Source organism: Festucalex cinctus, chromosome 16 (genome assembly GCF_051991245.1).
Source record: "Festucalex cinctus isolate MCC-2025b chromosome 16, RoL_Fcin_1.0, whole genome shotgun sequence".
Lineage (NCBI taxonomy): Eukaryota > Metazoa > Chordata > Actinopteri > Syngnathiformes > Syngnathidae > Festucalex > Festucalex cinctus.
The window spans coordinates 17286245-17311964 of NC_135426.1; the positions used below are offsets into that span (position 1 = coordinate 17286245).

At 40.0% G+C, this 25720-nt stretch overlaps 1 protein-coding gene across 6 annotated transcripts in view; it reads right to left on the reverse strand.

The window, feature by feature from the left end:
• anks1b (ankyrin repeat and sterile alpha motif domain containing 1B) overlaps positions 1–25720 on the reverse strand; it is a 78540-nt gene that overhangs the window by 35681 nt on the left and 17139 nt on the right. For 3 of the 6 annotated variants that reach the window (XM_077499294.1, XM_077499292.1, XM_077499298.1), the window contains exons 3-12: positions 24877–25033; positions 18568–18720; positions 17386–17529; positions 15517–15592; positions 14620–14721; positions 13965–14087; positions 11517–11704; positions 8903–9046; positions 4608–4764; positions 440–573 (exon numbers count right to left, since the gene is read on the reverse strand). In XM_077499294.1, coding sequence (XP_077355420.1) covers positions 440–573; positions 4608–4764; positions 8903–9046; positions 11517–11704; positions 13965–14087; positions 14620–14721; positions 15517–15592; positions 17386–17529; positions 18568–18720; positions 24877–25033 — 1378 coding nt within the window. Of the gene's footprint in view, positions 1–439; positions 574–4607; positions 4765–6783; positions 6997–8884; positions 9047–11516; positions 11705–13964; positions 14088–14619; positions 14722–15516; positions 15593–15851; positions 15899–17385; positions 17530–18567; positions 18721–24876; positions 25034–25720 lie in introns of those variants that run through there. The other 3 variants (XM_077499297.1, XM_077499295.1, XM_077499296.1) reach the window with 3 other exon arrangements.

The window sequence follows — 25720 nt, forward strand, 5'->3', positions numbered from 1 at the left end:
AGGGATGAACGAGTGTAGCTTTTCTGTCAATTTCCAAAAACGCAAGTGATTAAATGAGCGTCAAGCGGCGCCATCACCCCCGCCGTACACGTTAGCGGACCAAAGATAGCCGCCATCGCGGCGGAGGATCTCATCCTGGAAATAATCCTGTAATTGAGACGCTTTTGATTCATACCGGAACTTTTTTGTTGGGCTTGCAGTGATTCCTAACTACAAAAAAAAAAAATCAATAAAGGGAGCTCAAAGGCTCTTGGATGGTTGTCGGAAGGTGGATGCGACAAATCACTAACACGCAACAAGATGGAGAGAATGAAATGTGTGTGCGTGTAGTCAGGTGTCTCAGCTGCATGTAGGTGGTTGCCGTGATGTTCAATAATGCATCCGTCGCTTCTACAATCATTGCTGTGTTTGTGTGTGTGTGTGTGCGTGCGCGCGGTACCTGTGGGCGGATGACTCTTTCGATGTTCTTCAGGGCCGTGTCGGGAGAGGGGGGCGAACAGTCTGGAGTGGGGCCCGTGGAGTGGTTGCCATGGTCACCGTGCCCCCCCTGGCTGGCTCCATGGGACAAGTGACCTTGCGGAGGGAAAGAGAGAGAGATGCTTTTTGGAGTGTTTTTTTTTTCTTTCCTTTTTTTAATGTGTGCGTGTATGTGATGTTTGTGTAAGGCACTAGTTTTATATTACGTATATATATATATATATATATATATATATATATATATATATATATATATATATATATATATATATATATATATATATATATATATATATATATATACATATATTTATTTATTTTTTTGAAGTGGAACAATTCGTTTAATTCTGTGTGATTACGATTCGAGTTTGAGAGTGTATATAATGCAAAGGGTTTATTGTGGTCATTTTACAGTACAAAAGTTTTGTTACTCCCCTAATATACATATTTTTTTTTTCTTTTTTTAAAGAATACATCAAACGGCATAAATTAAAGTATAATTCATTCACTATTTAAAAAGTAAACTTTTCACCTTAAAGCACTTCAAATTCAAATTTCAAAGCTTGAAGATGCATTTATCTTGGGACAAAAAGAAATCCAGCATTTTCACGTATTCAGTCTACAAACTGTGTGCATTTTCACCAAACACTAAAGACAAACGACTCGTACTGTACGTGTGAGGCCGAACATCACGGCTAATTTCCCAAGTGTGCTTCGGGGGAAACAGAAGGGGGTTCAGAGCCTTTTTTGGGGGGGGGGGGAGAAAAGACGGAAAAGAGCTGACGTGGCCTGAATTCGCTTTGGGAGGCAGAAAGCGTTTGTCTTCATCAACAAACACACGTCCCGAAATACGCGCACATCACACAAATAGCATCACAAGCGCCTGCTGCCGATGAATAAGTGATGCGGGGACGAGTTGCGCCTGTCTCGCGGCATCGCAACACAAGCCACGGCTTCACGCCGAGCCAATGAGTTGATTCCGCCGTGATCGATTGCTTCGGCCTGTCCGGTTGAAAACCGCCTCAAGTCAATGGGCCCCGACCTTATCCGACACCTGCGGTTACGTCTGGCTGCCATTTGAGCCACTGCGGGCAAGGCGGCAAATGAGGCGAGACGACGGGTCATCATGGAGAGTCGTCGGGTTGTCATGGCGATCATGGGGATCTGCTCTTCCCTGTTCCCGATGTTAAACTGGTCAACGGTTACAGAATTTTTATTTTCACATTTATTTTATATTTTTATTTTATTTTTTTTAGTCTCATGTTTTTATTTTGTATTAATTTGTTGTTTTTATTTCATTTATATTTTTTCTTTTATTTCATTTTTGAATTATATTTTTTAGGTATCGGTATCGGGCCGATACCAGCCTTTTTTCAAGTACTCGAGTACTCGTGACACAGACGAGTACAAGCGACCGATGGCAGAGTGGGAAGACGTTAATTGAGTCCTCCTTGCATGTAACTGGCGCTAGTTTGCAGCAGTTTTTCACCAAAACTTCACCGGTTTGGAAATACTTCAAAATTGTGAATCTTAAACTAAAAGAGCATTTTTGTGTTTTATTTTGAGCGTTAAGACTATTGAAGGGTGACTGTGCTGTTTTTTGTCAAAATATTTTTTAGTGATTTTTTTTTTATTTGTCAAAATGTACTACTGGTATCGGCAGTTGGTATCGGTATCGGTGAGTACTGAGGGTCTGAGTATCGGTATCGGTCTGAAAAAAAGTGGTATCAAACATCCCTAATATTTTTATATCAGTTTATATTTTCACTTTTATTTATTTATTTATTTATTTGTTTATATTTTGGCATGTTTGGACCTCCATATCGGTCAAGTTGGTGTCCTTATATCAGCAGGACATTCCGACCAAGCAAAAACCCAAACAACTGCAGTTGCATCATCTTCACAAACTCTTTTTCAAGGGTCTTAGATGCAATAAATAAGACAATGAGCAAACACGTGATTCGTCGATTTCAAGTGTTAAACTTCAATACGGACTAGTATAGTTGATTAATCAGTTCAACCGCAACCCTACCTAGCCAGTTACAGCACATTCTCGACTTAGATGACATTTGAGGGGAGTGAATTCTGTTTATAGTCATTGAGCGGGTGCTCCAGATTCGGCAGGATGCTTGGAATCGGAACGCGGCGGAGTCAAGAGGGGGATGAGATGAGAAAGGTTGCGTGATTGACAGCCACCAGGTGGATTTCGATAACGAATCCAGCTAGTTTTGAGGCGTAGGCATGCTGCTGTTTCGTACGTAGTGCAAAAACCGGAGAAAAAGGAAAATAAGACGACAAATCCCTGCAGCCCGGTGCTAAAAAAAAAAAAAAAAAAAAAAAAAAAATGAGGCAAAACTGTGAAGTAGCACTGTGGTGAAATATTCATCAAGTCACAGGTGGCAAAGCAAAGCGATTTATTTGAATATAAAATTCAATATATTTGGATAAATACATAAAGATAGAATGCAATCTATTTTATATATATTTTTTTTTTATATATTTTACATTACATACACCTTTTCATAATTTCCCATCAAGTTTTACCCGAGGCAGCCGACTTGCACTACGTGACATGTAAATACAATTACCATCGATTAGTTGATCGATTTCAAAACCCGGGCGGACTAAATCGTTGTTGTCGCATTTTGCAGCGTGCAGCTCGACATCTCGCTGTGACTCTCCCCGCATGCTTCCAGACGCGATGACAGCCGTGTCCAATTAGGCTGACAAGTGAGCAGACATCCTGGATTTTCCCTCCACCAGAAAGAAAGTTAAGCGCTTGAAAAGTCCCTGAGTGGGAAGCGAGCGAGAGTTTAAACCCAAGAGTCACTTGGCTGCATTTGGTGAGGATTTCCAAAGCATAGGCTGCTTTTTTTTTTTTTGATTCATTGCTGACGTGCTTATGCCTCTCTCTGGTTGTCAATGACCGTGCAGTTGCCATGGAAACATACAGGTGACTCTCCAGGAGGGTGACGCAGTTGCTACTAAAGAAGGGGTGGAAGTAACAATGTACTTCCACAGATTTACCAGTACTTTACTCAAGTATTTATTTTTTCTGGCAAAAACAATTAGCTATGTTCACATGAGTTGTGTAGTTTCATTTCGACTAAAATAGTGCTTTGCCGCCATCTTTTGACATCCTGGTGCCCAAGGAACTATGTTGAAGTGAGTTGAGGTGTTTCACTTACACAAAAATAGTGCTTTGTCACCATCGTTTGACATCCTGGTGCCCAAGGAACTAAGTTGAAGTGAGTTGAGGTGTTTCATTTAGACAAAAATAGTGCTTTGCCACCATCTTTTGACATTATGGCACTCAAGGAACTATGTTGACTTGAGTTGAGGTGTTTCATTTAGACTAAAATAGTGCTTTGCCGCCATCTTTTGACATCCTGGTGCCCAAAGAACATTGTTGAAGTGTGTTGAGGTGTATCTTTTAGACTAAAATAGTGCTTTGCCGCCATCTTTTGACATCCTGGTGCCCAAAGAACATTGTTGAAGTGTGTTGAGGTGTATCTTTTAGACAAAAATAGTGCTTTGTCGCCATCGTTTGACATCCTGGTGCCCAAGGAACTAAGTTGAAGTGAGTTGAGGTGTTTCATTTAGACAAAAATAGTGCCTTGCCGCCATCTTTTGACATCATGGCGCTCAAGGAACTATATTGACTTGAGTTGAGGTGTTTCATTTAGACAAAACTAGTGCTTTGCCATCATCTTTTGACATTATGGCACTCAAGGAACTATGTTGACTTGAGTTGAGGTGTTTCATTTAGACAAAAATAGTGCTTTGTCGCCATCTTTTAACATCCTGGTGCATTCGGATCTATGTTGACGAGTGTTGAGATGTTTTCATTAAGACGATAATAGTGCTTTGCTCCCATTTTAATGTGAAGGAACTATGTTAGAGTGAGCCAAGGCATTTCATTTGGACAATAATAGAGATTTCACCTTCCTTTGGCACTTATATGTAATTAACTTTCGGTCCATTTTGGAGTCTGTACTTTTTTTTATCTGACTTTGTCAGTTCTTAAGAGTGCGAGTACTTTTGCCACCTCTGGGGAAAAGCAAAGAAACATCAAGATTTAGCAGGCCTGATCCGCCTGGGGGCAGTAAGGAGCTATTTAAAAAGTTTACCGTTGCGTGGCGAGACGTCGGGGCGCTGGCCCACGTCCAGCGAGCAGGGCTTGCGTGTGACGGCGGTGGTCACCGACTCGTAAGGGTTGTCCTCGTCCTCGGGCGGGAACACGTCCAACGACGGCGAGGTCAGCACCTCCCCCGAACGCTTGGAATCCTTGCGAGAGACCAAAACGCAAATCACATGATACAAAAGAGAGGGAAATGAAATAAGGAAGTAACCTCTGAAGAATGCGACGAATGTGGCCCAGAAAATGAGAAGATAAAAAAAAAGACGCCTTTTGCGCGCAGGCGGCAATGTGCACGAGTCAAACTAACAGTTTGGAAAAAATGAATGGAACTTTTGGAGTGTTACTTCCTCTCTAAAGGAGGTTACACGCATAGTGTCTGCATCTTTCATGTTGACATTTTGAAATATTCTTGTCAAAACTGATTTAAAAAATATATATCTTTAATACTGGTACATACTGTACATCTGTCAAACCTGTATTAATTCTAAAGAATTGTTTTCAGTTCCTTATATATCAATCAAACCTATTTATTATGTTATCATATTTTGCTAATTATTTTTGAAAATATTTTTAAGAAATACTTCAAGCAAACTTGGTCATAAATGTTTTTTATAAATATACCAGTCAAAATTTTTAAAATATATATTTTTTTTCAAAAATCTGGTAAAACCTACATTATTTTTAAAATACATATGTATTGTTTTAATGTTACAATTAAATCAGCACTAAAAAAAGATATGCCAGTCAAATGTGTAATATTTTAAAACATTTAAAACAAACCTGTAATATTTTGAAAACATATATTTTTTTTAATTCAGTCAAACCTGTTCATATATAATTGTTATAAATATACCAGGCAAACTTGTATTATTTTTTTTAAATGTATTTCTTTTAAATATTCTGGCATTACTTTTAAAATGTGTATTTTTAATGTTCTGATTAAATAATATTCCAGTCAAACGTGTAATATTTAAAAAAAAATAAAAATAAATTAAACCTGCAGTGTTTTTAAAATATTTAGTCAAACCTGTATGATTTTTTTTTTAAATCAATGTTTATAAATATTTTAGTCAAAATTTGTATTCATTTTTATCGAACTTACTTTATCGAATTTCACTACCATTTATTTAATGCTATTATTTACAGTATTAGCATACTTTTATAGTGGCATCATGGCGTGTTATTTATTTTCATTAATTAAAAAAAAAGTTTTTCAAAAAGAGACTTACAACAGTGTTCCTGTTGAATCCACACAAAACCATAAAAACAAAAAAAATAAAAGGGCAAAAATTACTGAACTATTTGACAATTTTACCAAAATTTACTGTAATTATAAATGGTCCGAAAAAAAAGGCAGATTTTTTATTTTTTTTTTTTTTTGTTTTTTTGTTGAATGCCTTGAAGGTCCATTTTATCTTGCACCAGTGCAGCAGAACGTCTCTCACAAAAGCAAGGCCGCTCGGAGGCAGATGTGTTCCGTAAACAAGAACGACCACGATCGTCCGAGACACAACATCGTATCTGTTTGCCAAAACAACGCCTCTCCGTCATCATCTGCCCGGTGTCGGCAGTGCCGCGACCCGTCCTGATTGAATTCTCCACCGGCGCTCCCAACACATTCTTCTCCATTATCGTGCCCTGGCCCCCTGAGCTCATTGCAAAACTATTAGAGGCACACTACCCAGCGTGCATTGGGCCATCCATCAAGGTGGACTCAATCATGTGAGTGTGACAAGTGGACGAAGGAACACACAAAACCATCAGCGCACTATTAGCAATTTACTGTCGTTTTTACAAACATTTCAAGTTGTTTACTGCCACTCAGTTACGTTTACTGTCAAACTAAGAATAAAACAAAGATAATTACACATGTATGTTGCCTTAAAATCTGCTAGCTTAATGCTAACACAATTGGAAACACGATTGCTGGGCTAACAAATGGGATATTTTTTGGTTTGTTTTATGACCCTTTAATGACTATAGAGTCGTGTAATTAAATACATAGACAGTTACACTACATTACCCACAGTGCATTGGGCACACCATCCAGAAAACATAATCAGCATGGACTCATTCATATAAGAATGACATGATACTATGCCACACAAAACACACAAATGGACATGCTAGCACACAAATAGCATACACATAGCGCTTTAACTTACAAAGTTAACGTCGCGTCCCGAGGAGAAAAGCAGGAAGAGTAAAAAAACGAGGAAGTGGGAGTATGGCGCTGGGATTTCCTCTGGCACGCTCGGACAGGAAGTAAAGGACACAGACGGAAAGTTTGAGCGCTTCTCGACTGGGCGGCTAACGCGGGTTTGGATGAAGATGAGCTGCCGAGGCGATTGCAGGTCATTCATTATCCACGATCCCTCCCACCCTCAACCCTCCTCCCATCTGAGCCAGAGATAGTAGACAGAGCAACTTGTGTCCGAGCTGCACAGGAAGCCGGCGGACAAACAAGAAGCCTCATCTGGACGCTAATTAGCAGCTGACATGCGGATGTCGCACGACTGCTGATTAAAGGACGCCTACGTGCATGCGTGTGACATACATTGATATAAACACTCATCATGTATTTCTTTAAGGCATGTTCAAGCCCACTCATACTCTCCTCCCCTAGCGCCAAGTTCATAGGCCATCAGATATGAATGGAGGCTGTAATCTGCTGGCATTTCCTTCATTGGAGACGCCACACGGGACAATGGAGCTTCTCATGCAGACGACGGCACAAGACCGTCGCCGATCATCAACAACTTTTCAATTAAAAAACACTCGCTTGCATTTTAAAAAAAACACGTAAGGATGCACCTGCAGCTCAACACGTCTGTTTCTGATTCTGTATTTTTTCAGTTTTACGGAAGCATGGATCTGATAACGTGGAGTAAATATTTTGACTGGCAACAACATATTTGCGAGTAGATTCGAATGTACTAAAATACATTTGAACGTACATAAAAATACGTTCGAATGTACTCGCAAAGACGTTCAAACGTACTCTCAACAACATTCTTGTATCATATTTAAATGGCCGACTGTCAGACCAAGCTCAAAGTTACTACAAACGAGGGCTGGGCAATAAATGGAAGTCATTTGATTAATCGTCATTTTAAAAATAATTTTTTTTTTTTTTTTTAAAGTCAAAAATGAGCTAAATCGTGAAATCGGGGGTGCATATAAATTATATATAAATTAAAATATGTGTAAAATAAAATAATAATCATTATTATTTTTATTATTAATAAATTATTTAATAAATAGAAAAAATGTTACACAAATTGTGAATTTTTACATTTAAGTTAAATCATTTTAAATCAGTATAGGTTATTGTTGCCCAGGATTTATTTTTGAATAAATGAAATATTTAAATAAATGTTTGTTGGTTTTATTATTGCGATCAAAATCCATTAAAATCGTAATCCTACAGAATGATTGGGGAAAAAAAATTAAATGAATAAAAATCGAGATTTTATTTTTTGGTTATATCACCCAGCCCTCCTACAAATGCAATCAAATTTGTAAATTCTACCTTTTATTGTATTATGTATTATACGTAGTGAGTGCCCTATAAAGGGTATACGTATAACACTCCTATAAAATCCATAGATGTAATTCATCAAGCAAGAGTCCCTAATCAAGTGTCCCGTCAGTCTATCTTGCATAGTAAAAAAAAAAAAAAAAAAGTGCGAGGAAATAAAACTTTATTGATCCCCGAAGATAAACACTACATCAACAACTCACTGTGGCTCACAGCTCACACATGATAATAAATCATTTCAATTACAAGTCTGTTTGACACGAGCGTCCAAAGCGCATCAACAGTGAGCAAATGTTGACGTTATCTCTCACATGACATGAATATGTGTATTAATTCTATAAAGATGACGTGAATGAGAGTTGTCATAATAGATTTTAGGTGGCGAGGTGTTGGATTTAAAAAATAAATAAATACATGAATAAAATATAATTAAAAAAAATAAAAAATCAACAAATCAACATGCCAATGCATCATTCTCAAGCTCTATGAAATCATAGAAGAGGAGAGAAAATATTTTTTAAAGCATCGGAGCCATAAAGGGAGATATTATTCATATTCTCTAGGAAACAGATAAAATACAATGACGGCTCCTTCCTTGCGTTCCCAAGGTAACCGGTGGGGGGAAAAAAAAAACCTGCACTCAGTATGATGCAGTGCAGTTGTTCACCACTGCCAAGCACAATAATAAACATATTGCTACATTAATTTGCTTTCTGTGTGAATACAGTGTTGTGTTCGTGTACCAGGGACAGGTTGGAGAAGCCCAGGTTGTGGCAGCCGTTGCAGGGGGTCAACGCTTCCCACAATCCAGCGGGGCCGCAACTCCTCTCGGCCTGGTCATCGTCGTCCTCTTCCTCGGGGGCCACGGCAATGGGCGGGGTCAGACGCTGCAGAGATATACGCCATATTAACACATTTGCTCCTAAAAACGCATAAATACGTTGTAGTTGAAACATTACCAGTGTCCCAAAGACGTATTAATACGTTTTTTTTCTTTTTTTCTTTTCTTTTTTTAAATGCTAAAACATACAGAAGGCTTTGATGCAGAGAACGCTTGAAGCAATGGCAGTTATTACAAAAATGGCCAGCAGGTGGAAGCACAGTATAAGAGATCGACCATGTTGATCCAGCTGTATTGAAACGAGCTGTTTTCCCCACAGTTTTAAACAGATTTGTGAATAATGATGAAACTTAGGTATATTCTACTTCTAATTGCTGCAAAATGGAAAAAAACGTATACATACGTTCTATTTTAAAAATTACCAGTATCCCAAAGACGTATTTATATGTTTTTATGTTTTTTTATGCTAGTGCATACAGAAGGCTTTGAGCCTCTGAAATGAAGAGAACGAAAGTGGCCAGCAGGTGGCAGAAGCGTATAAGAGATCAACCAGGGCCATGTTGCAACAAGCTGTTTTCACCACAATTTTAAACAGATTTGTTCGCTATATTCTATGCTAGTAGCTGCAAAATGGAAATGGACAGATAGATAATTGCTTTCCTGATGAAAGAAGAGACTAATCTTTCTTTTGGTAGGTTCCATGTTTTTATAGCAATAGAATACAATAATCTGTGGGCCTTGCAAAATCAATCAAAATCAATAAAACAGTCGGAAGCAAAGGGGGTTGTTTCAGTGAAAAGGGCTGTGAGTGAATTAGTTACGCAGTAATTTTAGGGTCAATTTTCTCACTTGCACAACTAGATTTTTAAAAATAGAATTCAACCCCCAAGCCAGTTTAATTTAGTTAGTGACATGAAATTTGGTAGGTGTGTCTATCATGAGTAGACCTACAAAAAAGTTTCAAGAATCCAGGCTGGAAAATACACAGGAAGTCATTTCCAAGGGCTCATTCATCACTATTTTCGGCTTTTAATTGTGGTTGCAGCAGAACCGTGTCACATTGCGACCTCTTACTAATATTTTGCCCCTCCCTTGTAGCTCAATAAGTTGGACAAAATATTATAAACATCAAACTACAACCATATATTGCAACCCTAACATCCTTCTAACAGTGAGTGTGCTCTTATTTGTCTTATATTTGGTGCAGTGTCCTTTCCCGGGGGTCCTCTCGGGGCTCGGATGCACTGAGACCTCTGCGACACAATTGACTGTCATTGACTGCAGCAACATAGCACATTCCATAGGTCACATATAATAACAGTAAAAGAAAACACACACACACACACACACAAAATGGCTACCGTGGCAACATCCCTGCACTGCGTGTTGTAATACAGTGAGCATGTTTTATTCATGACAGTCACCTCGCGGCGGCGGAGGCCACCCGTCGACACGCTCGCCTGGAGGGGCTCCAGCTCACGCACACACTCGGCGTGCGCTGAGAAGATGATTAAGTGAGTGAAGCTCTGTGTGTGCGTGTGCGAGTGTGTGCTCTTAAAAGCTGTTTAACTGCCAACACGAGAATGATTTGTCTGATAGTGACCCCTGTTGGTATAAGTGAACAAGTACAAGGGAAGTGTAAAAAACACAAACTTATGAACGGTTTTTAAAGTGGTAGTCACTTAACATTAAATATTTCTTGATAATAGTGTTATATGTGACTTCACCAGTCTAAAGATGACATTCTGATTGATATTACATTTATGGAATATGAGTTATGAAGCTAAATCCAGACATTTGTATCCATTTAACAGGGCAGGCATTTTGCCACTTGCTGTCGACTGAAGATGACATCATAGTTGCTCAGGGCTCAGGCCACGACCAATCACAGCTCACCTGTGTTCTGAAGCTGAGCTCTGATTGGTTGTTACCCGAGACCTGAGCAACAGGCAACATTGACGTCAACTTCAGTTGACAGCAAGTGGCAAAATGGCCGCCCCCTGAAATGGATAAAAACGGCTGGATTTTGCTGCTTAACTCATATTCCACTAACGCAATATTAACCAGAATATCATATTTAAAATATTGAGTGGGGCTGCATAGAACATATTGTAAAACAAAACAAAACAAAACATTGATTTCCCATTTAAAGCATTCTTTGCACCTGTTGTCACTCCCGCTTATTCTCCAAAGAATTTGATTAAATTTGTCAACCACAGTTAATGTTCATTATAGAATTGACACTTAAATGAGAAGACAATTAAACATTTTACATATATTCCATATATTTAAACCAACCAAACTATTAAAAAATAAAGGTCTACTACAAGTAGCTAACATAATGCTAATGCTATCATAATGGGAAACTTTATAGACAGGCTAACAGAAATTAGCATGCAATAAAACAGCAGGGCTAATAATGAACCATGATATATCTATTCATAGACATTAATTTCCAGTATTTGTCTGGTTTGATGACATCATTAATTATGCACACACAAATGAGGGCATATTACCTTGACGGTGCGCGTCAGGGTGCCGTTGGGCGGGTCCGCTCGCTCTTCATCCGACAGCCTCCCGCTACCGAAGCTGTCCATGGAGTGCGAGGAGATGGTGTGGCACAGCTCCTCGAAGGAGTAGTCCCGCTCGCGACACTTTTTGATCTCGTGGAGCAGCTTGGACAGCTCACTGGTCACGGCGTCGTCTAAAGAGACATCGGAGGGGGCACAGAAAATCTTGTTTGCTCGTTTAAATGATCTGGAAATATCTGAAGTGATGCCGTATGAATAACATAAAAGGTGGTCGAACAAAAGTGTTAATGACATAATTGCAACTCCATTTAGAGTGTAATTAAAACAAAAAAATGGATGTAGGAGAAAAAACAACCTTGATGGAGGTAATTAACATTGAATTCCTCCATAAGGCTTTTTTTGTGTGCGCATTTTAACAATGCTGATGCGTTCAGGTGCAATTTGTCTGCCGCCTCCCGAGAAGCCATTCGGTAGGTAATGAGCCAATTATGCTTTGTGCTGACATCACATTACACAAATATAGAGAGAGGATGTCAGCAGGGTGCAATAATCACAATCAGACTATAGGGGGCAGCAGTGGATTGGCAAACAAGTCAGCTCGGATGCTGCATTGTTTGGGGCAAAGAAAGACTGAGCGGTTGGTTATTCGATATCCTCGACATCTAGCTTGAGGTCTATTTATTGGTACACTGTTTGTGCTCACCAGTAAGGCAATGCAGCGCACTAGTAGAATGGCTGTGTCCACTGCGAGTGCCACTTTTGACCTCTATCACAAGATTAAATTATACTAGTAAATGACTGTTTTGTTTAACTTTTATGTGTATAGTGCCTAAGTATGTAAAAATTACTAGCGTGCCCTTTGTCGTCACTAGGGGGAAGAAGTGAGGCAAAACTGGGAACTAGTTGGCAACCAGAGGTGGTAAAATGTCTGAAGTCCTCTTGTTTATGTTTAACAAATTTAAAACACGTTTCTAGTAAAGTACAGTCCCAAATATTCTCCAATTTCCAATTGTATGCCAAGAAACATTTCTTGAAAGGAGCAATATGGCGGCCTCGCTAACTCAAAAGTCTTGGTCTACCCAGTCATATATATAGATCAGTGCTTAGCCCCTTGTGCTAGCTAGCTATCGGGCTCCCTAGAGGTGAACCACTGATCGACATATATGATTGAATAGCCGAGATAGGCCAAGACTTTTGAGGTCGCGAGGCCGCCATATTGCTCCTCCCGCAAGAAACGTCTCTCGGCATTCGATCCTATACATTTATTTTGGGCTATCGGCTATCAAGTCATATATACAGTTCAGTGAGGTAAACAAGCAGCTGGGGAGTTAGCTAGGGAGCTAGCTAGCTAGCACCTGGTGCTAAAGCCAAACTGTAGCAGGGTTTTTACTTTCTGGAACTCTTTTGGAAACTGTGTGCCACTAGTTCTACCAGTGACAATATAAAATTGTACTAGTTTACATCTCGTACTAGTTGTACTTTTAGAGCACAGATGTCAACTAGTGCACATATTTGCCTCACCAGCCTCCTACTAGCATGCCAAAGTTGTTGATGAGTTAATAGTGTACTAGTACATGGACCTTAAGCTAGATGTGAAGCGTATGAAACAAATTAGCAGAATGGTTTTCCAAGGAATGCAGAAGTTGCCTTACTAGTGACGATCAAAGAGCATGAATAAATGATTAACTCTTTGACCGCCAAAAACGTTTAATGATGTATTCTAAAATCCTAATGAATGCTACCAAAAACGTTAATTTACGTTTGTTAAGTTTTTTTCTCTCTCTCTTTCAATGGGCAGTGCAACATCTTGTGCAGCGCTGCCTTGTCACTAAACAAAAAAATATTAGTGTCAAAGTCACTGTTATGCAAAAAATGTATCTTTTCACAAAAAGCTTGTTTTTCTCTTAATAGTTTTGTATTTTCGCTTATGTTACTCAAATTACCGAATTTCAAATGGTGATTACTAAAGAACGGAATAAGGTAGAAACGTACTTTTTTTTTCTCATGAAAGAATGGAATCCAATCTTTCATATGGTATCCACATTATGTCATCATACCACACAATATTCTGTTTGCTTTGAATGATGAGTGAAAATGCTCCAAATCGTCTGGCACCGTTGGGGTTTTTTGATAACATTTGGCAGTCAAAGAGTTAAGTGATTTAGACAATTTGGGGTAGATCACTGATCAAATGGCTAGCGTGCACTAGTAAACGGCCTGTCTTTTGGTACTACTATCATCCACTCACGGCATTTCTGCACACTAGGTCTGGCAACTAGTAGTTCATCCATGTTACTAGCAAGGTAAAATTACTCATGAGCCTTATGGTGCTACTCGTCCAGATGGCTACTAGTGCGTGACACTCGGTGGGCTTAGTGATGCGCAGCACAGGAATCTACTAGTAAGATATGCAGCTGTGTGACTCTTACTCACTCTTGTGCCTGAGGGAGGGCGAGGCCGAGGGCGAGGAGATGGAGGTGCGAGGCGCGGGGACGGGACACTTGCGGACGGGTTCCTCCGCCATGCTGCGGCGCTCCATTTCCTCCGTCACATATTCTGCGCGCACAAAAACAAGAGAAGAAGAAGGCTGAGGAAAGATTCCATTGATGCTTAATTGCGGCCTGTCAACAGCCAGGAATTGAATTCGCCGTCAATGGCGAAGTCTATTGCCAGCTAAAGTGGGCGCGCTCTCCAACAGGAAACGACGTGCAGCTGATCTTTTCACCCAGCCACAGCTGTGTCTTCAAATCGCACATTCACACACTAAAGTGCACAGTGGCGTCCATTTTGGGGACGTTTTCAAACAAGCGCCAAATGACAGCAGATGGGGAAAACAGTGGCGTGTGTCACCAAAAGAAAAATACGTGACACTTTATAGTACGAGCTTGCACACGTGTTGTTTTGTTTTCAAGCAGGGAGCTTGTGCTAAACTGCAGCAGATGGTTAAAAACAGTAGAGTGTGTCACAAAAATAAAAGAAATTGGAAAATATAATGGGCCAAATAGCTTTATAGTGCAAGCCAACCTTGTGCGTGTGGGAAGGTGCGTGTACACGTGTGTGCGTGTGTGGGTGCGTGTGCGCATGCTACCCTGGATAAGCGCTGTAATTTGCTGAGATTTGACCGCAGGATGTTCTCGGAGGATGTCCAATGCCGTTCTTCCCTGGCTATCTCGCAGATTCGCGTCGATACCTGAAACAAACAAACACACACAACACTCATTATTATGTATGAGGGGTCACCAACATGGTGACACCAACATGGCAAAGATTTATAGAATAAAAGTGTTGATTATATTGATATTTATGTTTCATAATTGAGATATCATTAACATGACCAGTGTCTTCAAATTACATGAATTATTTAGTATTTATTACTAACATCACTAAAGTTAATTTAAGCTAATTTATTTTCAGAAGTGTGTAACAAACTGCAGCGTGTGCACTGTGCAGTACGACCATTTTTTTTATTTTATTTTTTATTTTTGGTACGAAACAAAAAAAAATGTAAATGTAAAAAAAAAATAAAAAAATATTAAGACAAATAAAATTCTTTGAAACACTATAATTATGCAAGTTAGTTTTGGATGAAGCAAAATTTATTGAAACAGTAATTAAAAAAAAAAAAAAAAGGTACACATGTATAAATTTAAACAACTCAACAAACTGTAATAGTTTAAATTTTAATTGAATTTCAATTAATTGCACAGCCCTACCTACGTTTTGTTTTTTAAGAATAAAGACATTTTCTGCTGAATAAGTAATAAAATTATCTATTTGTAGAGCGTTCCTCCATGTAGGCGAGCACATATCGTATATATGACAATGACTGGCCTGTTGCCCGGCAACACAATGTCGTTCATCCTGGAGGTCAGCAGGACACTCCAGGAAACAGGAAGTGCAAAGCGGAAGCGCTATCAAAGCCATGGCTGCAAAGGGGGCGCGCGACCGCTTGAAATATTTTTCCCGATTTGTTTTCGAGTCTCACCTGAGTCGAGCAGAAGACGAACTACGTCCATTTTCCCGAAGAGGGCGGCCTCGTGGAGGGCGCTGCCATTCTCCGTCTGAAAGAGAGCGCGCGTGTGTTATAATATGAAAAATAGACTGAAAATATTGCTTTCGCTGGTAAAATGAAAATAAAAAGTTTGATCCGCTTTGAAGCTGTGACGTGAACAAGTAGCAGAGCTTCTGGAGGAAAGAGTTCTGCTATGATGCAACACGTGGAAACTTGTTTTTTTTTTTTTTGTACAAGAGCCAAATGTGAAGAAATTTTAGATTGTAGCCAATCAGAAGCCTGGAGAAACGCACATTAAAATGACTTACAGGTTTGTCTCGTACAGGAGGAAGACTCCAATCCCAAACTCAACTGAAGCGTTGCAAATTCTACATGCAAGTGAAGGCAGCAAAGGAAGTGATCCACTTCACGCCCCCTGTTTTTGTTCCCTGACCCTCCTTTTATGTAGAAGAACTTCCTTTCCCATTTTCCCATGGCGACGCTGTCAAAAGGAAACCAGGAAAGGCGACTCTCGCTCTTCGACAGTTTCCGGGAATTGAAAGGCGTCGACTGCCAAGTCCATTAGGAGTGTGTGCGTGTTACCTGCCTACTCATGAGCAGGTATACTCCCCCACAACCTACCCACTGAGCCACCTGTCAGGGGTTTCCCCTCATTAACATGCACAAGTAAGAGTGAGGAAGAGGTGGGAGAGAAAGTGACTAGGGTGCTGCTGCCATAAATTATTCATGCACACGCAAGCAAGAAGACCTTTATGGCTTGACTCCAATTACTGACCCGCACACACACAGGCACGGACACACGCAGCCTTCCACCAGTACCAATTTATGTGGTTGCATCATAACGGCCTGCATTTCAGCCGAAGAGAAGCACAATCTCTGCATAAGTTTGAGGCCACAGTCACCAATTATTGTAAATATGGACATATATAATAACCAGGGGTGTCAGGCATTTTTAATCATAATTAATCGCAATAGTTAACTCACGATTAATCGCCAATTTTATATCTGTTCTAAATGTACAATAAAATGTACAATAATTTTCATACATTTTCATACTCTTAACATAAGTGGGAAAAAAATTATTCATAAAATTGAGCTAAAATTAAAAAGATGTACTGAACTGTAAAAAAAAACAAGTGTGATTTGTGATTTTTCTGCCACTAGATGGCATAATTGCATTTGTAAGCCGTTGGTGACAGCTCAGTCCATTTTTTTGTTTCATATAAAGAGCTAATCTTTAACCTGAAGTAACTTGTGAAATTCTGCACATTTTTAAAATTGTAAAATACAACTTGATCCCGGTCTCCACATGTATTCAAATCTTAGAATTCAGCTTTCAGCATTCCTACGCAATTTCTCCAGAAATTGCACTTAGTCTAGTTTACAAAAGCTACTGTTGGATTTGAATGCAGGAATGGTGATTTGAGATACCAATTGTTTTTTTTACTACATTTTTCTTAAATAGTTTAATTTAGGGTGTTATATGCATTGCAGGAAATTTAAAAGCTAGATTTAAAATAATTTAAAATATATATATATATATATATATATATATATATATATATATAATGCTTGAAAAAAGATAACATCAAACCATTTTAGAGTGAGAGAAGCAATAAGAAACGTGACGCGCCTCAGGAGATTCAAGTCCTTTAACACGGAATCCGTTATGTAATAATAACACCACCGAGCTGAGGGGCAAAAAAAAGAACAACACAGCGCCAATTAATTAGAGTAGGCAAGAAAAAAAAAAAACATGCCATCTTCCTGCTATTCAGCACGTTCTTAAAAATGCTTTTATCACTTGGCCGTTAAACGCATAGCTTGCTGGCGGGCTCTTACCACGCAGTTGACGTCCATGCCGGCCTCCAGCAGCGTCTGCGCCGTGCTGCGGTGTCCGTTGCGCGCGGCCAGGTGGAGCGGCGTGTGTCGCCGGCCGCGCACGCCCATCAGGTTGGGGTGAGCGCTCACCAGCATGCACACCACCTGCGTACAAAGGAGGACACCGTGACGGCGCTGAGCTCAACTTTTGACCTCGCGCCGCCACGCCAACATTTTCATTCATCCTCATGCGACGCCGCCTCGGTCATCAATGATTCATCGCCGGTGTGTGGCCGCAGCGCAACTATCACAGAGAACAAGGAAAGGGTGTGTGTTAGAATTACTGTATTGTTTTAGTTTGATAGCATGTGCACATTTGCAGCCTCTTTTTGGCATAAAAAGGAAGATTTGTTCTACCAGGGGTCATATTTCTGTGATATTAGGAGTGTGACGATATATCGATATCGCGATAAATCGTGATACTTTGTCTCCCGATAGATTAGCGATACGTCTACGCAAGTATCGCGATATTTGTAGTTAATATACAGCCACTAAAACGGCTCCATTGTTTATGACTTATTGAGCAATTACTTGGCGGGCCACTAGGGGGAAGCACCTCATAAGACTGGTGGGCAAATGGATGGAAGTCTTCAGGCGAAGAAGATTCATGAGCTTAGTTTTATTATTATTATTATTATTATTATTATTATTAATATTGTTATTTATTTGTATTTTTATTATTATTATTATTTATATATATTTATATATATATATATATATATATATTTATGTATTATGTATTTATATTATATTTGTATTTATTATATTATTTTATGATAAAATGATTTTTTTTAATTTATTAATTATTTATTTGTTCTTGTTTACTGATATGTATTTATTTTATTTTTCTGTATTATTTATTATTATTATTATTATTATTATTATTATTATTATTATATGATTAGTTTTAGCGTAGATTATCGTGGATTTATTACCTGAGCAATAAATTTAGAATGTCCATGCATTGCCTTTGAAGGGAAATTTGCCCCTACCAGCATGGCCGCCACGTAGGCACGGCAGTTTTCTGGGCTGCTACAGAACGCTAGCAGATATCGATGATTATTATGCCTTATGCTAGTCAAACACATGGCTATAGACCAATCAGAAGCCAATATTGTTGGATCATCAACCCTACTTTCTGACCTGCAGGCGTCCGTAGAGCGCCGCCAGGTCGAGCGGGGTCTCCTGCCGGCTGTTCCTCATGGTGGGGTCCGTCAGCTCCTGCAGCAGCACCGACACCACCTCGGAGTGGCCGTACTGCGCCGCGCAGTGCAGCGCCGTCTCCCGCTCGTGGTTCTGCATCGGAGGCAGGGAGGATGATGGATTTAGATAAAAGGAAGAAGAGAAGAAGAAACTTTTTTAAATGCAAGTCAAATATGTGAAACACAACCAAGAAACAAAAGTTGGATTTTACATGGACAAGAAGGAAGTGATTAATTGATCCAGAAAGCAAGACCTGGCTTTGAACAGAATCCACCACAAATGGGCATGTTTGCGCTTCTCATGCCATTTTGAACTCGGCTGGGTTGTTTTGTGCTCCCTCCGGGATTCCGATCGCCAGCACCGCTTGTCCCCCTCGGGGGTGCTGGGAGCAGAGGAACAGAGTGACGAAAACGTGGCCCCGTGGGGATTAAAGCTCCAGAATGCTGTTAAAAATTGATCGGCTGCCAGCCATACTGCGGACATGTGATGTACATATTAATGTCAGGGCCCTCAGGGGAGTTTTGACTGACACTGACATGGAGGTATTAACTCATTCACTCCCAGCTGTTCTACTGGATTTTGACTGATTTTGCAAAGGCCCACAGAATATCGTGTTCTATTTGTTGTAAAAAAAAACATGGAAACTGCCAAAAGAAGGTGTAGCATCTCTTCTTTCATTAGGAAAAAAATATATTTTTATGTTTCCGTTTTGCAGCAATTAGCATTGGAATATAGCTAAGTTCAATCATTATTCACAAATCTGTTTAAAAAAGTGGGGAAAAGAGTTTTTTGCAACATGGCCCCGGTTGATCTCTTATACTCTGCTGCCACCTGCTGGCCGTTTTTGTAATAACTACTTTTGATTCAAGCATTCTCTTCAGTTCAGAGGCAGCATGAAAGCCTTTTGTATGCTCTAGCATAAAAAATACAAAAAACTTATAAATACGTCTTTGGGAGCAAATGAGTTAAGTGTATTTGTGTGGAGTTTGCAGCAGTGTGCTTACTAATATTTCACCTTATTTTGCTAGAATATTCCAGTATTCAAGGGGATGAAATCAAGCTATACCTTGCGGCAAAGTTCGACAATTACAGTATGATTAATCCTTTGAAGAAACCTTTATTGAGTCAAGCCAAAAAAAAAAAAAAGGAAAATAGCACTCTATGTATTAGGACTGCTCGATTATGAAGAAAATATTAATCACGATTATATTGGTGATAATTGAAATTCCAATTAGGACGATCATTTATTTTTTGGTACAAAACAAGACAATGCTTTTTTTATTTTAAGAAAAATACGTTTTGAAACACTAATTATGCAAGTTCCTTTTGGATGAAACTTAAAAATAAAATTAAAAAGGTTTCAAATTAGGGGTGCACCGATCACCGATCCAAAATTAAGGAAATCGGCCGGCCGATAAATCGGCTGGTCGATTGATCGGTGCACCACTATTTCAAATTATAAATTTAAACAGCTCAACTCAAAATGAGTATTAACTATTAATCTTTTTTTAACAATTATGCAAATTTTGTAATTGTGGAGTGTAATAAATGAGTACAGTAGTATGCTCGGGAGATGGGAGGAGTAAGATGGTCGCCCTGTGTCTTCAATGGCTTTCACGGGCGTGAATGGGCTATCAGCTATCCAGTAATATATTCAGATCAATGCCGGCAGCACACCTGTTGTTGTGGCCATTAAGTGCATCGAAGAGACTTAAATTCCCCACATTTTACCCGCCTTGAAAGCACCAGACCCCCATTTGTTCAAATGGTAGCTTCATGCGTCGATTCATCAGCGTTTACGAAGCGCAACATCATTTTAATAACTCCGCTGCGACATAGCGCCTTTCATCAAAGCGTAATGGAGTGTCGGAGCGGCGGCGAACGCAGCGTCATCCATCACGGGGAGCGTGGTATTCCGGCATGCGGTCTGTGCGTCAAACTAGTATAATTAGGAGTGCATTATGTGTGAGAAAGGAAAAAAAACAAAACAATAATGGATGTGCTGTATTTAGAAGCAATAATGACAATGCGACTGCATTAGTCAGTCCATTATCAGGTGCGGCAGAGGAGATAAGCAAACTGTATTGGCCACTTGCTGCCACCGACGGTGCTTTGATTTTGTTATTAGGCTGTGTCCAACCCTACACCAGCAAGGCACCTTTTTAGGATGTCATATGCATGCCAGAGCAACAGGGGGTGCTATAACTGCTTGTCAATAGAGCATTTTAGTTTGTTACAAACTTAGACAACATGAGGAGTTACTCCTGAACATTATGTTGAAATATAAAGTAATAATAACTTTTAAAAAAGTAAGAAAATGTTAAGAGCATAAGAGTGAAATAAAAAAGAAAAATAAATAAATAAATAAATAAATAAATAAAATAAATGTATTGCAGATAAAACATAAAAAGTATAACCCCAAAAAAATATTGAGGGGTTAAAATTAGCTCAATAAAAAACTAAATTGGTGAATAGCTCCTCATGAGTAAATTATGTGCAGTGTTATTATAATTATCCATCCATCCATTTTCTTGACCGCTTATTCCTCACAAGGGTCGCGGGGGCTGCTGGCGCCTATCTCAGCTGGCTCTGGGCAGTAGGCGGGGGACACCCCGGACTGGTTGCCAACCAATCGCAGGGCACACAGAGACGAACAACCATCCACACTCACAAGCACACCTAGGGACAATTCGGAGCGCCCAATTAACCTGCCATGCATGTCTTTGGAATGTGGGAGGAGACCGGAGTACCCGGAGAAGACCCACGCAGGCACGGGGAGAACATGCAAACTCCACCCAGGAAGGTCCGAGCCTGGACTCGAACCGGAGACCTCAGAACTGGGAAGCGGACGTGCTAACCACTCGACTACCGTGCCGCCCTATTATTATTATTATTATTATTATTATTATTATTATTATTATTATTACTGTTTAAATTCATGTGCAGTGTATCAAGTGTACAGAACAAAAAAAAAATATAAAAATATGCATAAACAGAAGACTGGGATTTCCCCTTAAGAGAATAAAATTAGTCCAATAAAAAAAAGAAAAAAAGAAATTGTGTTAAAAAAAAAAAATTATTCAGTATTTATACATATTCGAATGGAATTTTTAGCGCACAGTACAGAATAAAACAATACACAGGGAAAGTATAAAAAAAAAAAAAAAGAAGCACAAAAAACAAACAGAAAAACATGAAAAAAATAAATAAATAAAAATACTGGATACTGACCAGTACAAAAATTATGAAAAAAATAAACAGAATTCTCCCTTGAGGGATGGAAATTAATTTAAAAAAAAATTAGCAATGGGCGAGTGGTGTGTAACTGTTATCGAACATCCCTAAAACATTTTTTTAAATCCAAATTAAATCAAAGGCTCCCTCATGTGCATGTGCAATATGAAAAATGTTTATTTACTGACATATGCCTTTGAGTCCTGCTACAATTTCAACACATTAACACCCAGTTGGGAGCGATAGTAGCCAGTAATAAGTGTAAAGTGTTATTTAAAAATGAATAAAGCCACAGGCGCAATGAAGTTAGTGTTCCCGTGATTGAAAGAAAAAAAAAGAAAAGAGAAAGAGGACAAAGTACCGTAGGAAGACATAAAAGTGGAGCATGGAGGATAATGTTTGCTCTTGGGATTAGTTAACTAAGCGTGTCAGAACATGTTTTGCAACATCCCGATTGGCTCCTTGCTGTGACAGCCCCGCCTCATGTCGGCCACATTTGCATATTTTTATTTGTCTTAAACAAGAACATGTGTTGTTCTGACAGGCGGCCGGGGACGATTGGGGCGAGATTGGGCGGAACGTTCCGCATGCAACCTTAGAAGCGAGGATGCCGGAGACAAAAGGGAAGACCCGGCGTCCATCTTGTCGGCGCGGGTCATTTATTTCCATTACACTCTTGGAGACAGCTTTCCGATCGCTCGTCGCCGCCGCTGATTGCATTGTGGAGAGGCGGCCTTCCGCTAATGACACACGGACAGAAGCGGCGTTGACGGGCACGCAGGGCTTGTCCTCAGTGACTCCGTTTCTGTGTCGCCTTTTACATATTGCACCTTTAATCATGACATCATCATTACAGTGGGACCGTGACGATTGAGTCAAGCTGTCAGGAGTTTTTTGCTTACACTGTTTATTGCCACTCGTTGAGGTTTAATGTCAAACTAAAATTAAACAGTGACTAGGACATACAACGTATTTGATACAACCAAATACGTGAATGCCAGCTAGCTTAATGCTAACAACAATGCAAAACAAAGGCCAGCTAATGAAAAGCAAAAACAGACTAATATATAACTGTAGAAACTCAAGAGATGCGGTACACAGGAACAGGTGGACAATAATCCGGCAAAATGCACACAATTCTCAGACTCATATAGACAGTCAATCAATCTCATTGGTTGTGGCTTGACATGTGAGTACCAGTACTGACATTGAATTCTCTGATTGGCTGTTAACCCAATATAATTACAGATAGTTCATGACATCAACAAACATCATATAGTATAAAAGAATCCTGACATCACATAGTCCAGACATCATATAGCCTAAACTAGTTGAAACTGGATGCAGTTACATCAATACCCAAAACAGACACGTAACGAGGTCGTGAACTCTGGCGCACGGTCATGAACTCTACTCAAACTTAACCCAGGCGTGACCCCAGACATGAGACGAGACCCAAACATTACTCCTGCATGACTCGAGTCATGACAGTTGTAAAATTACAACATGAGGGGCGGAGCCAAACACAATGAAGTGCACTGAATGGTGGACAGTGTGCATCTTTTCTCAAACAAATCTTGCAAAAAGAGACTTTCACATCAAGAACCCATCAGCCTCAATGCAAAACGAACTGGTGCTTCCTCACGATCCGTTAACTTCGTGCACACGCGCACACACAAATACACGCTCATCGTGAACAAAAACAGCTGCGGATATGAACTCCCGGGACCAATTAGGTGTTAAATGGCAGGCTGGCTCGGGTTTACCGCCGCCTCCTAACATCCACTCACCACCAATAATCGCACAGTGCAGGCCCGCCATCCATCACGTACCTTTTAACGAGCTCGTGACCTTTTGCGCTTAGTACGGCCATCTCACGCACGCTCGGGTTACCCCCGTACCTCACTTCCCTTCTGCACACGCTGAGGACAAAATTCCAGATATGTTCGTGCGTGTCGACTGAGGACAAAGAGTGGGAGTCGTAAACACCCCAAACGACACATTGATCTCGTTTGCGGATTTACAGCCTGGGAAAAAGTGGAAGTGCCTCTCAAACGACAAAATAAAAGTGCGGGACAGAACATTAGGTACATCTGTGTTGTCTAAGGAAGTCCAATTATTTGTTTGTTTATCTTGATTAGACATAAGGAGTTAATATAATAGAAATTCTGTTATTTTCAAATGGAGTATTTAATGGAGGCGAGGTCTTTATTTGTTTTTATATGTCATGTTAAAGTGGAATTGGAGTCAAAATATTAGGAATTTACTATTTACTGAGAGTTACAGAGTGTAATTGTGTGAGTTTAGCCTGTTTAGCCAGAGGTGGGTGGTTTATTAGGGGTGAGACATTTATTTGTTGTTACATGCCAAGTGAAAGTGGAAATGAAAATGAAATAAAAGGGACATAAACGAAGATTTAGTTACCTTATTTAGCTGCATGGGGGATTGAACTATTAAAAACTTGCAAATAGGTAACTCATTGCACATGCTGGGTGACATTTATTGAGGGTGAGGTTTTTATTTTTTGATCTGCGCCAAGAAATTGACTATTATGGAGACCACTTGTTTATTTACCTTACTTTGTCACATGAGGATGTCAAAATGTTGGGAACTCGTTGTCTGTCTGTAAATACAAATGGGGGGAATCATTTATTGGAAGTAAGGTCTTTAGATTTTGTTAAATGGCAAGTGAATGTGAAATTTAAAACTGTGGAGATTTGTTTAACTTACTTAGCCAAGTAGGGCGATTCAATTTTAGGAATTTACAGTCTGTTTGTAATTGCAGATGGGAGAGAAAATTATTGGGGCCTGGTTAGTCTTTTATTTATCGTTAGATGCTCAGTATCTTTATTGGGGGGAGGTCTTTATTTTCTTAGGCAAAGTAGATTTTAAGAATAAGAAGAGAGAATACCTAATATCAGCTAATCGATAATTCCGAACTTTTTTTTTTTTTTTTAATCCTGATGATGACAACGTCTATATTTAGAGGGAGGCGCTTATTTTTCTTGCGCTCACCTGCTGGTTGACTTGGCAGCGCGAGGGGCCGTGCCGGATGAGGATGCGCACGATGTCCACGTCGCCCCGCCAGGCGGCCAGGTGCAGCGGGACGCAGCCCTTGCTGTCGGCCACGTTGGCGGACGCCTCGAACTGGAGCAGCTTCAGCACCACCTCCCTGGCGACGTAAAAGAAGAAAAGAGCGTTAATAACGCTCACTTTTGTCGTGTTTACACGACAGCGCCACTCGCGCTCGGAAAGGCCCGATAAGAGCGTGTCATCGCGTCGACATGCGGCGGGGTTATTTAACCACAAACAGTCGGCGTTCCCGAACAGGAAGTCCCCAGCCGAGGCGCCTCATTTGCATTCCAAATGTCAGCGGAGGAAGCCAGGCGAAGAGGAGGAGGCGACTAACGAGCTGCTAATTTCAATCATTCAGAACGACGCTCTGCACCACTGAGACATAAAAAAAAAAAGCTAAATGAATAATATTTGCAGTTTTCTTTTGTAAGCAGCTTCGTTTTTTCCCCCTTCTGACCCATTGATCTGCAGCAGGAAATCCACATAATTGCCCCCAAAACACGTCGCTAATCCTCCGTCTCCGGGAATCTGGGCTGGCTAATCCGCGCCGCCGCGACTGCATGTTATCAAGGGGTTGTTTGGAGGAACGCAACATTAGCCAGTTTCAATTAGCAACGTTTGGTTCGAAAGCTGCCAACTGGGCTTGGAAGCACCCTGGAGAATTATTTTTGAAAAATTCAGCCCTCTAAAACAGTTTTACCTAGCAACATGAAATTTGGTAGGCATCTATCTTGAGGAGACCGACAAAAATGTAGGGGTGTGCCAAAAAAAATCGATTCTCATA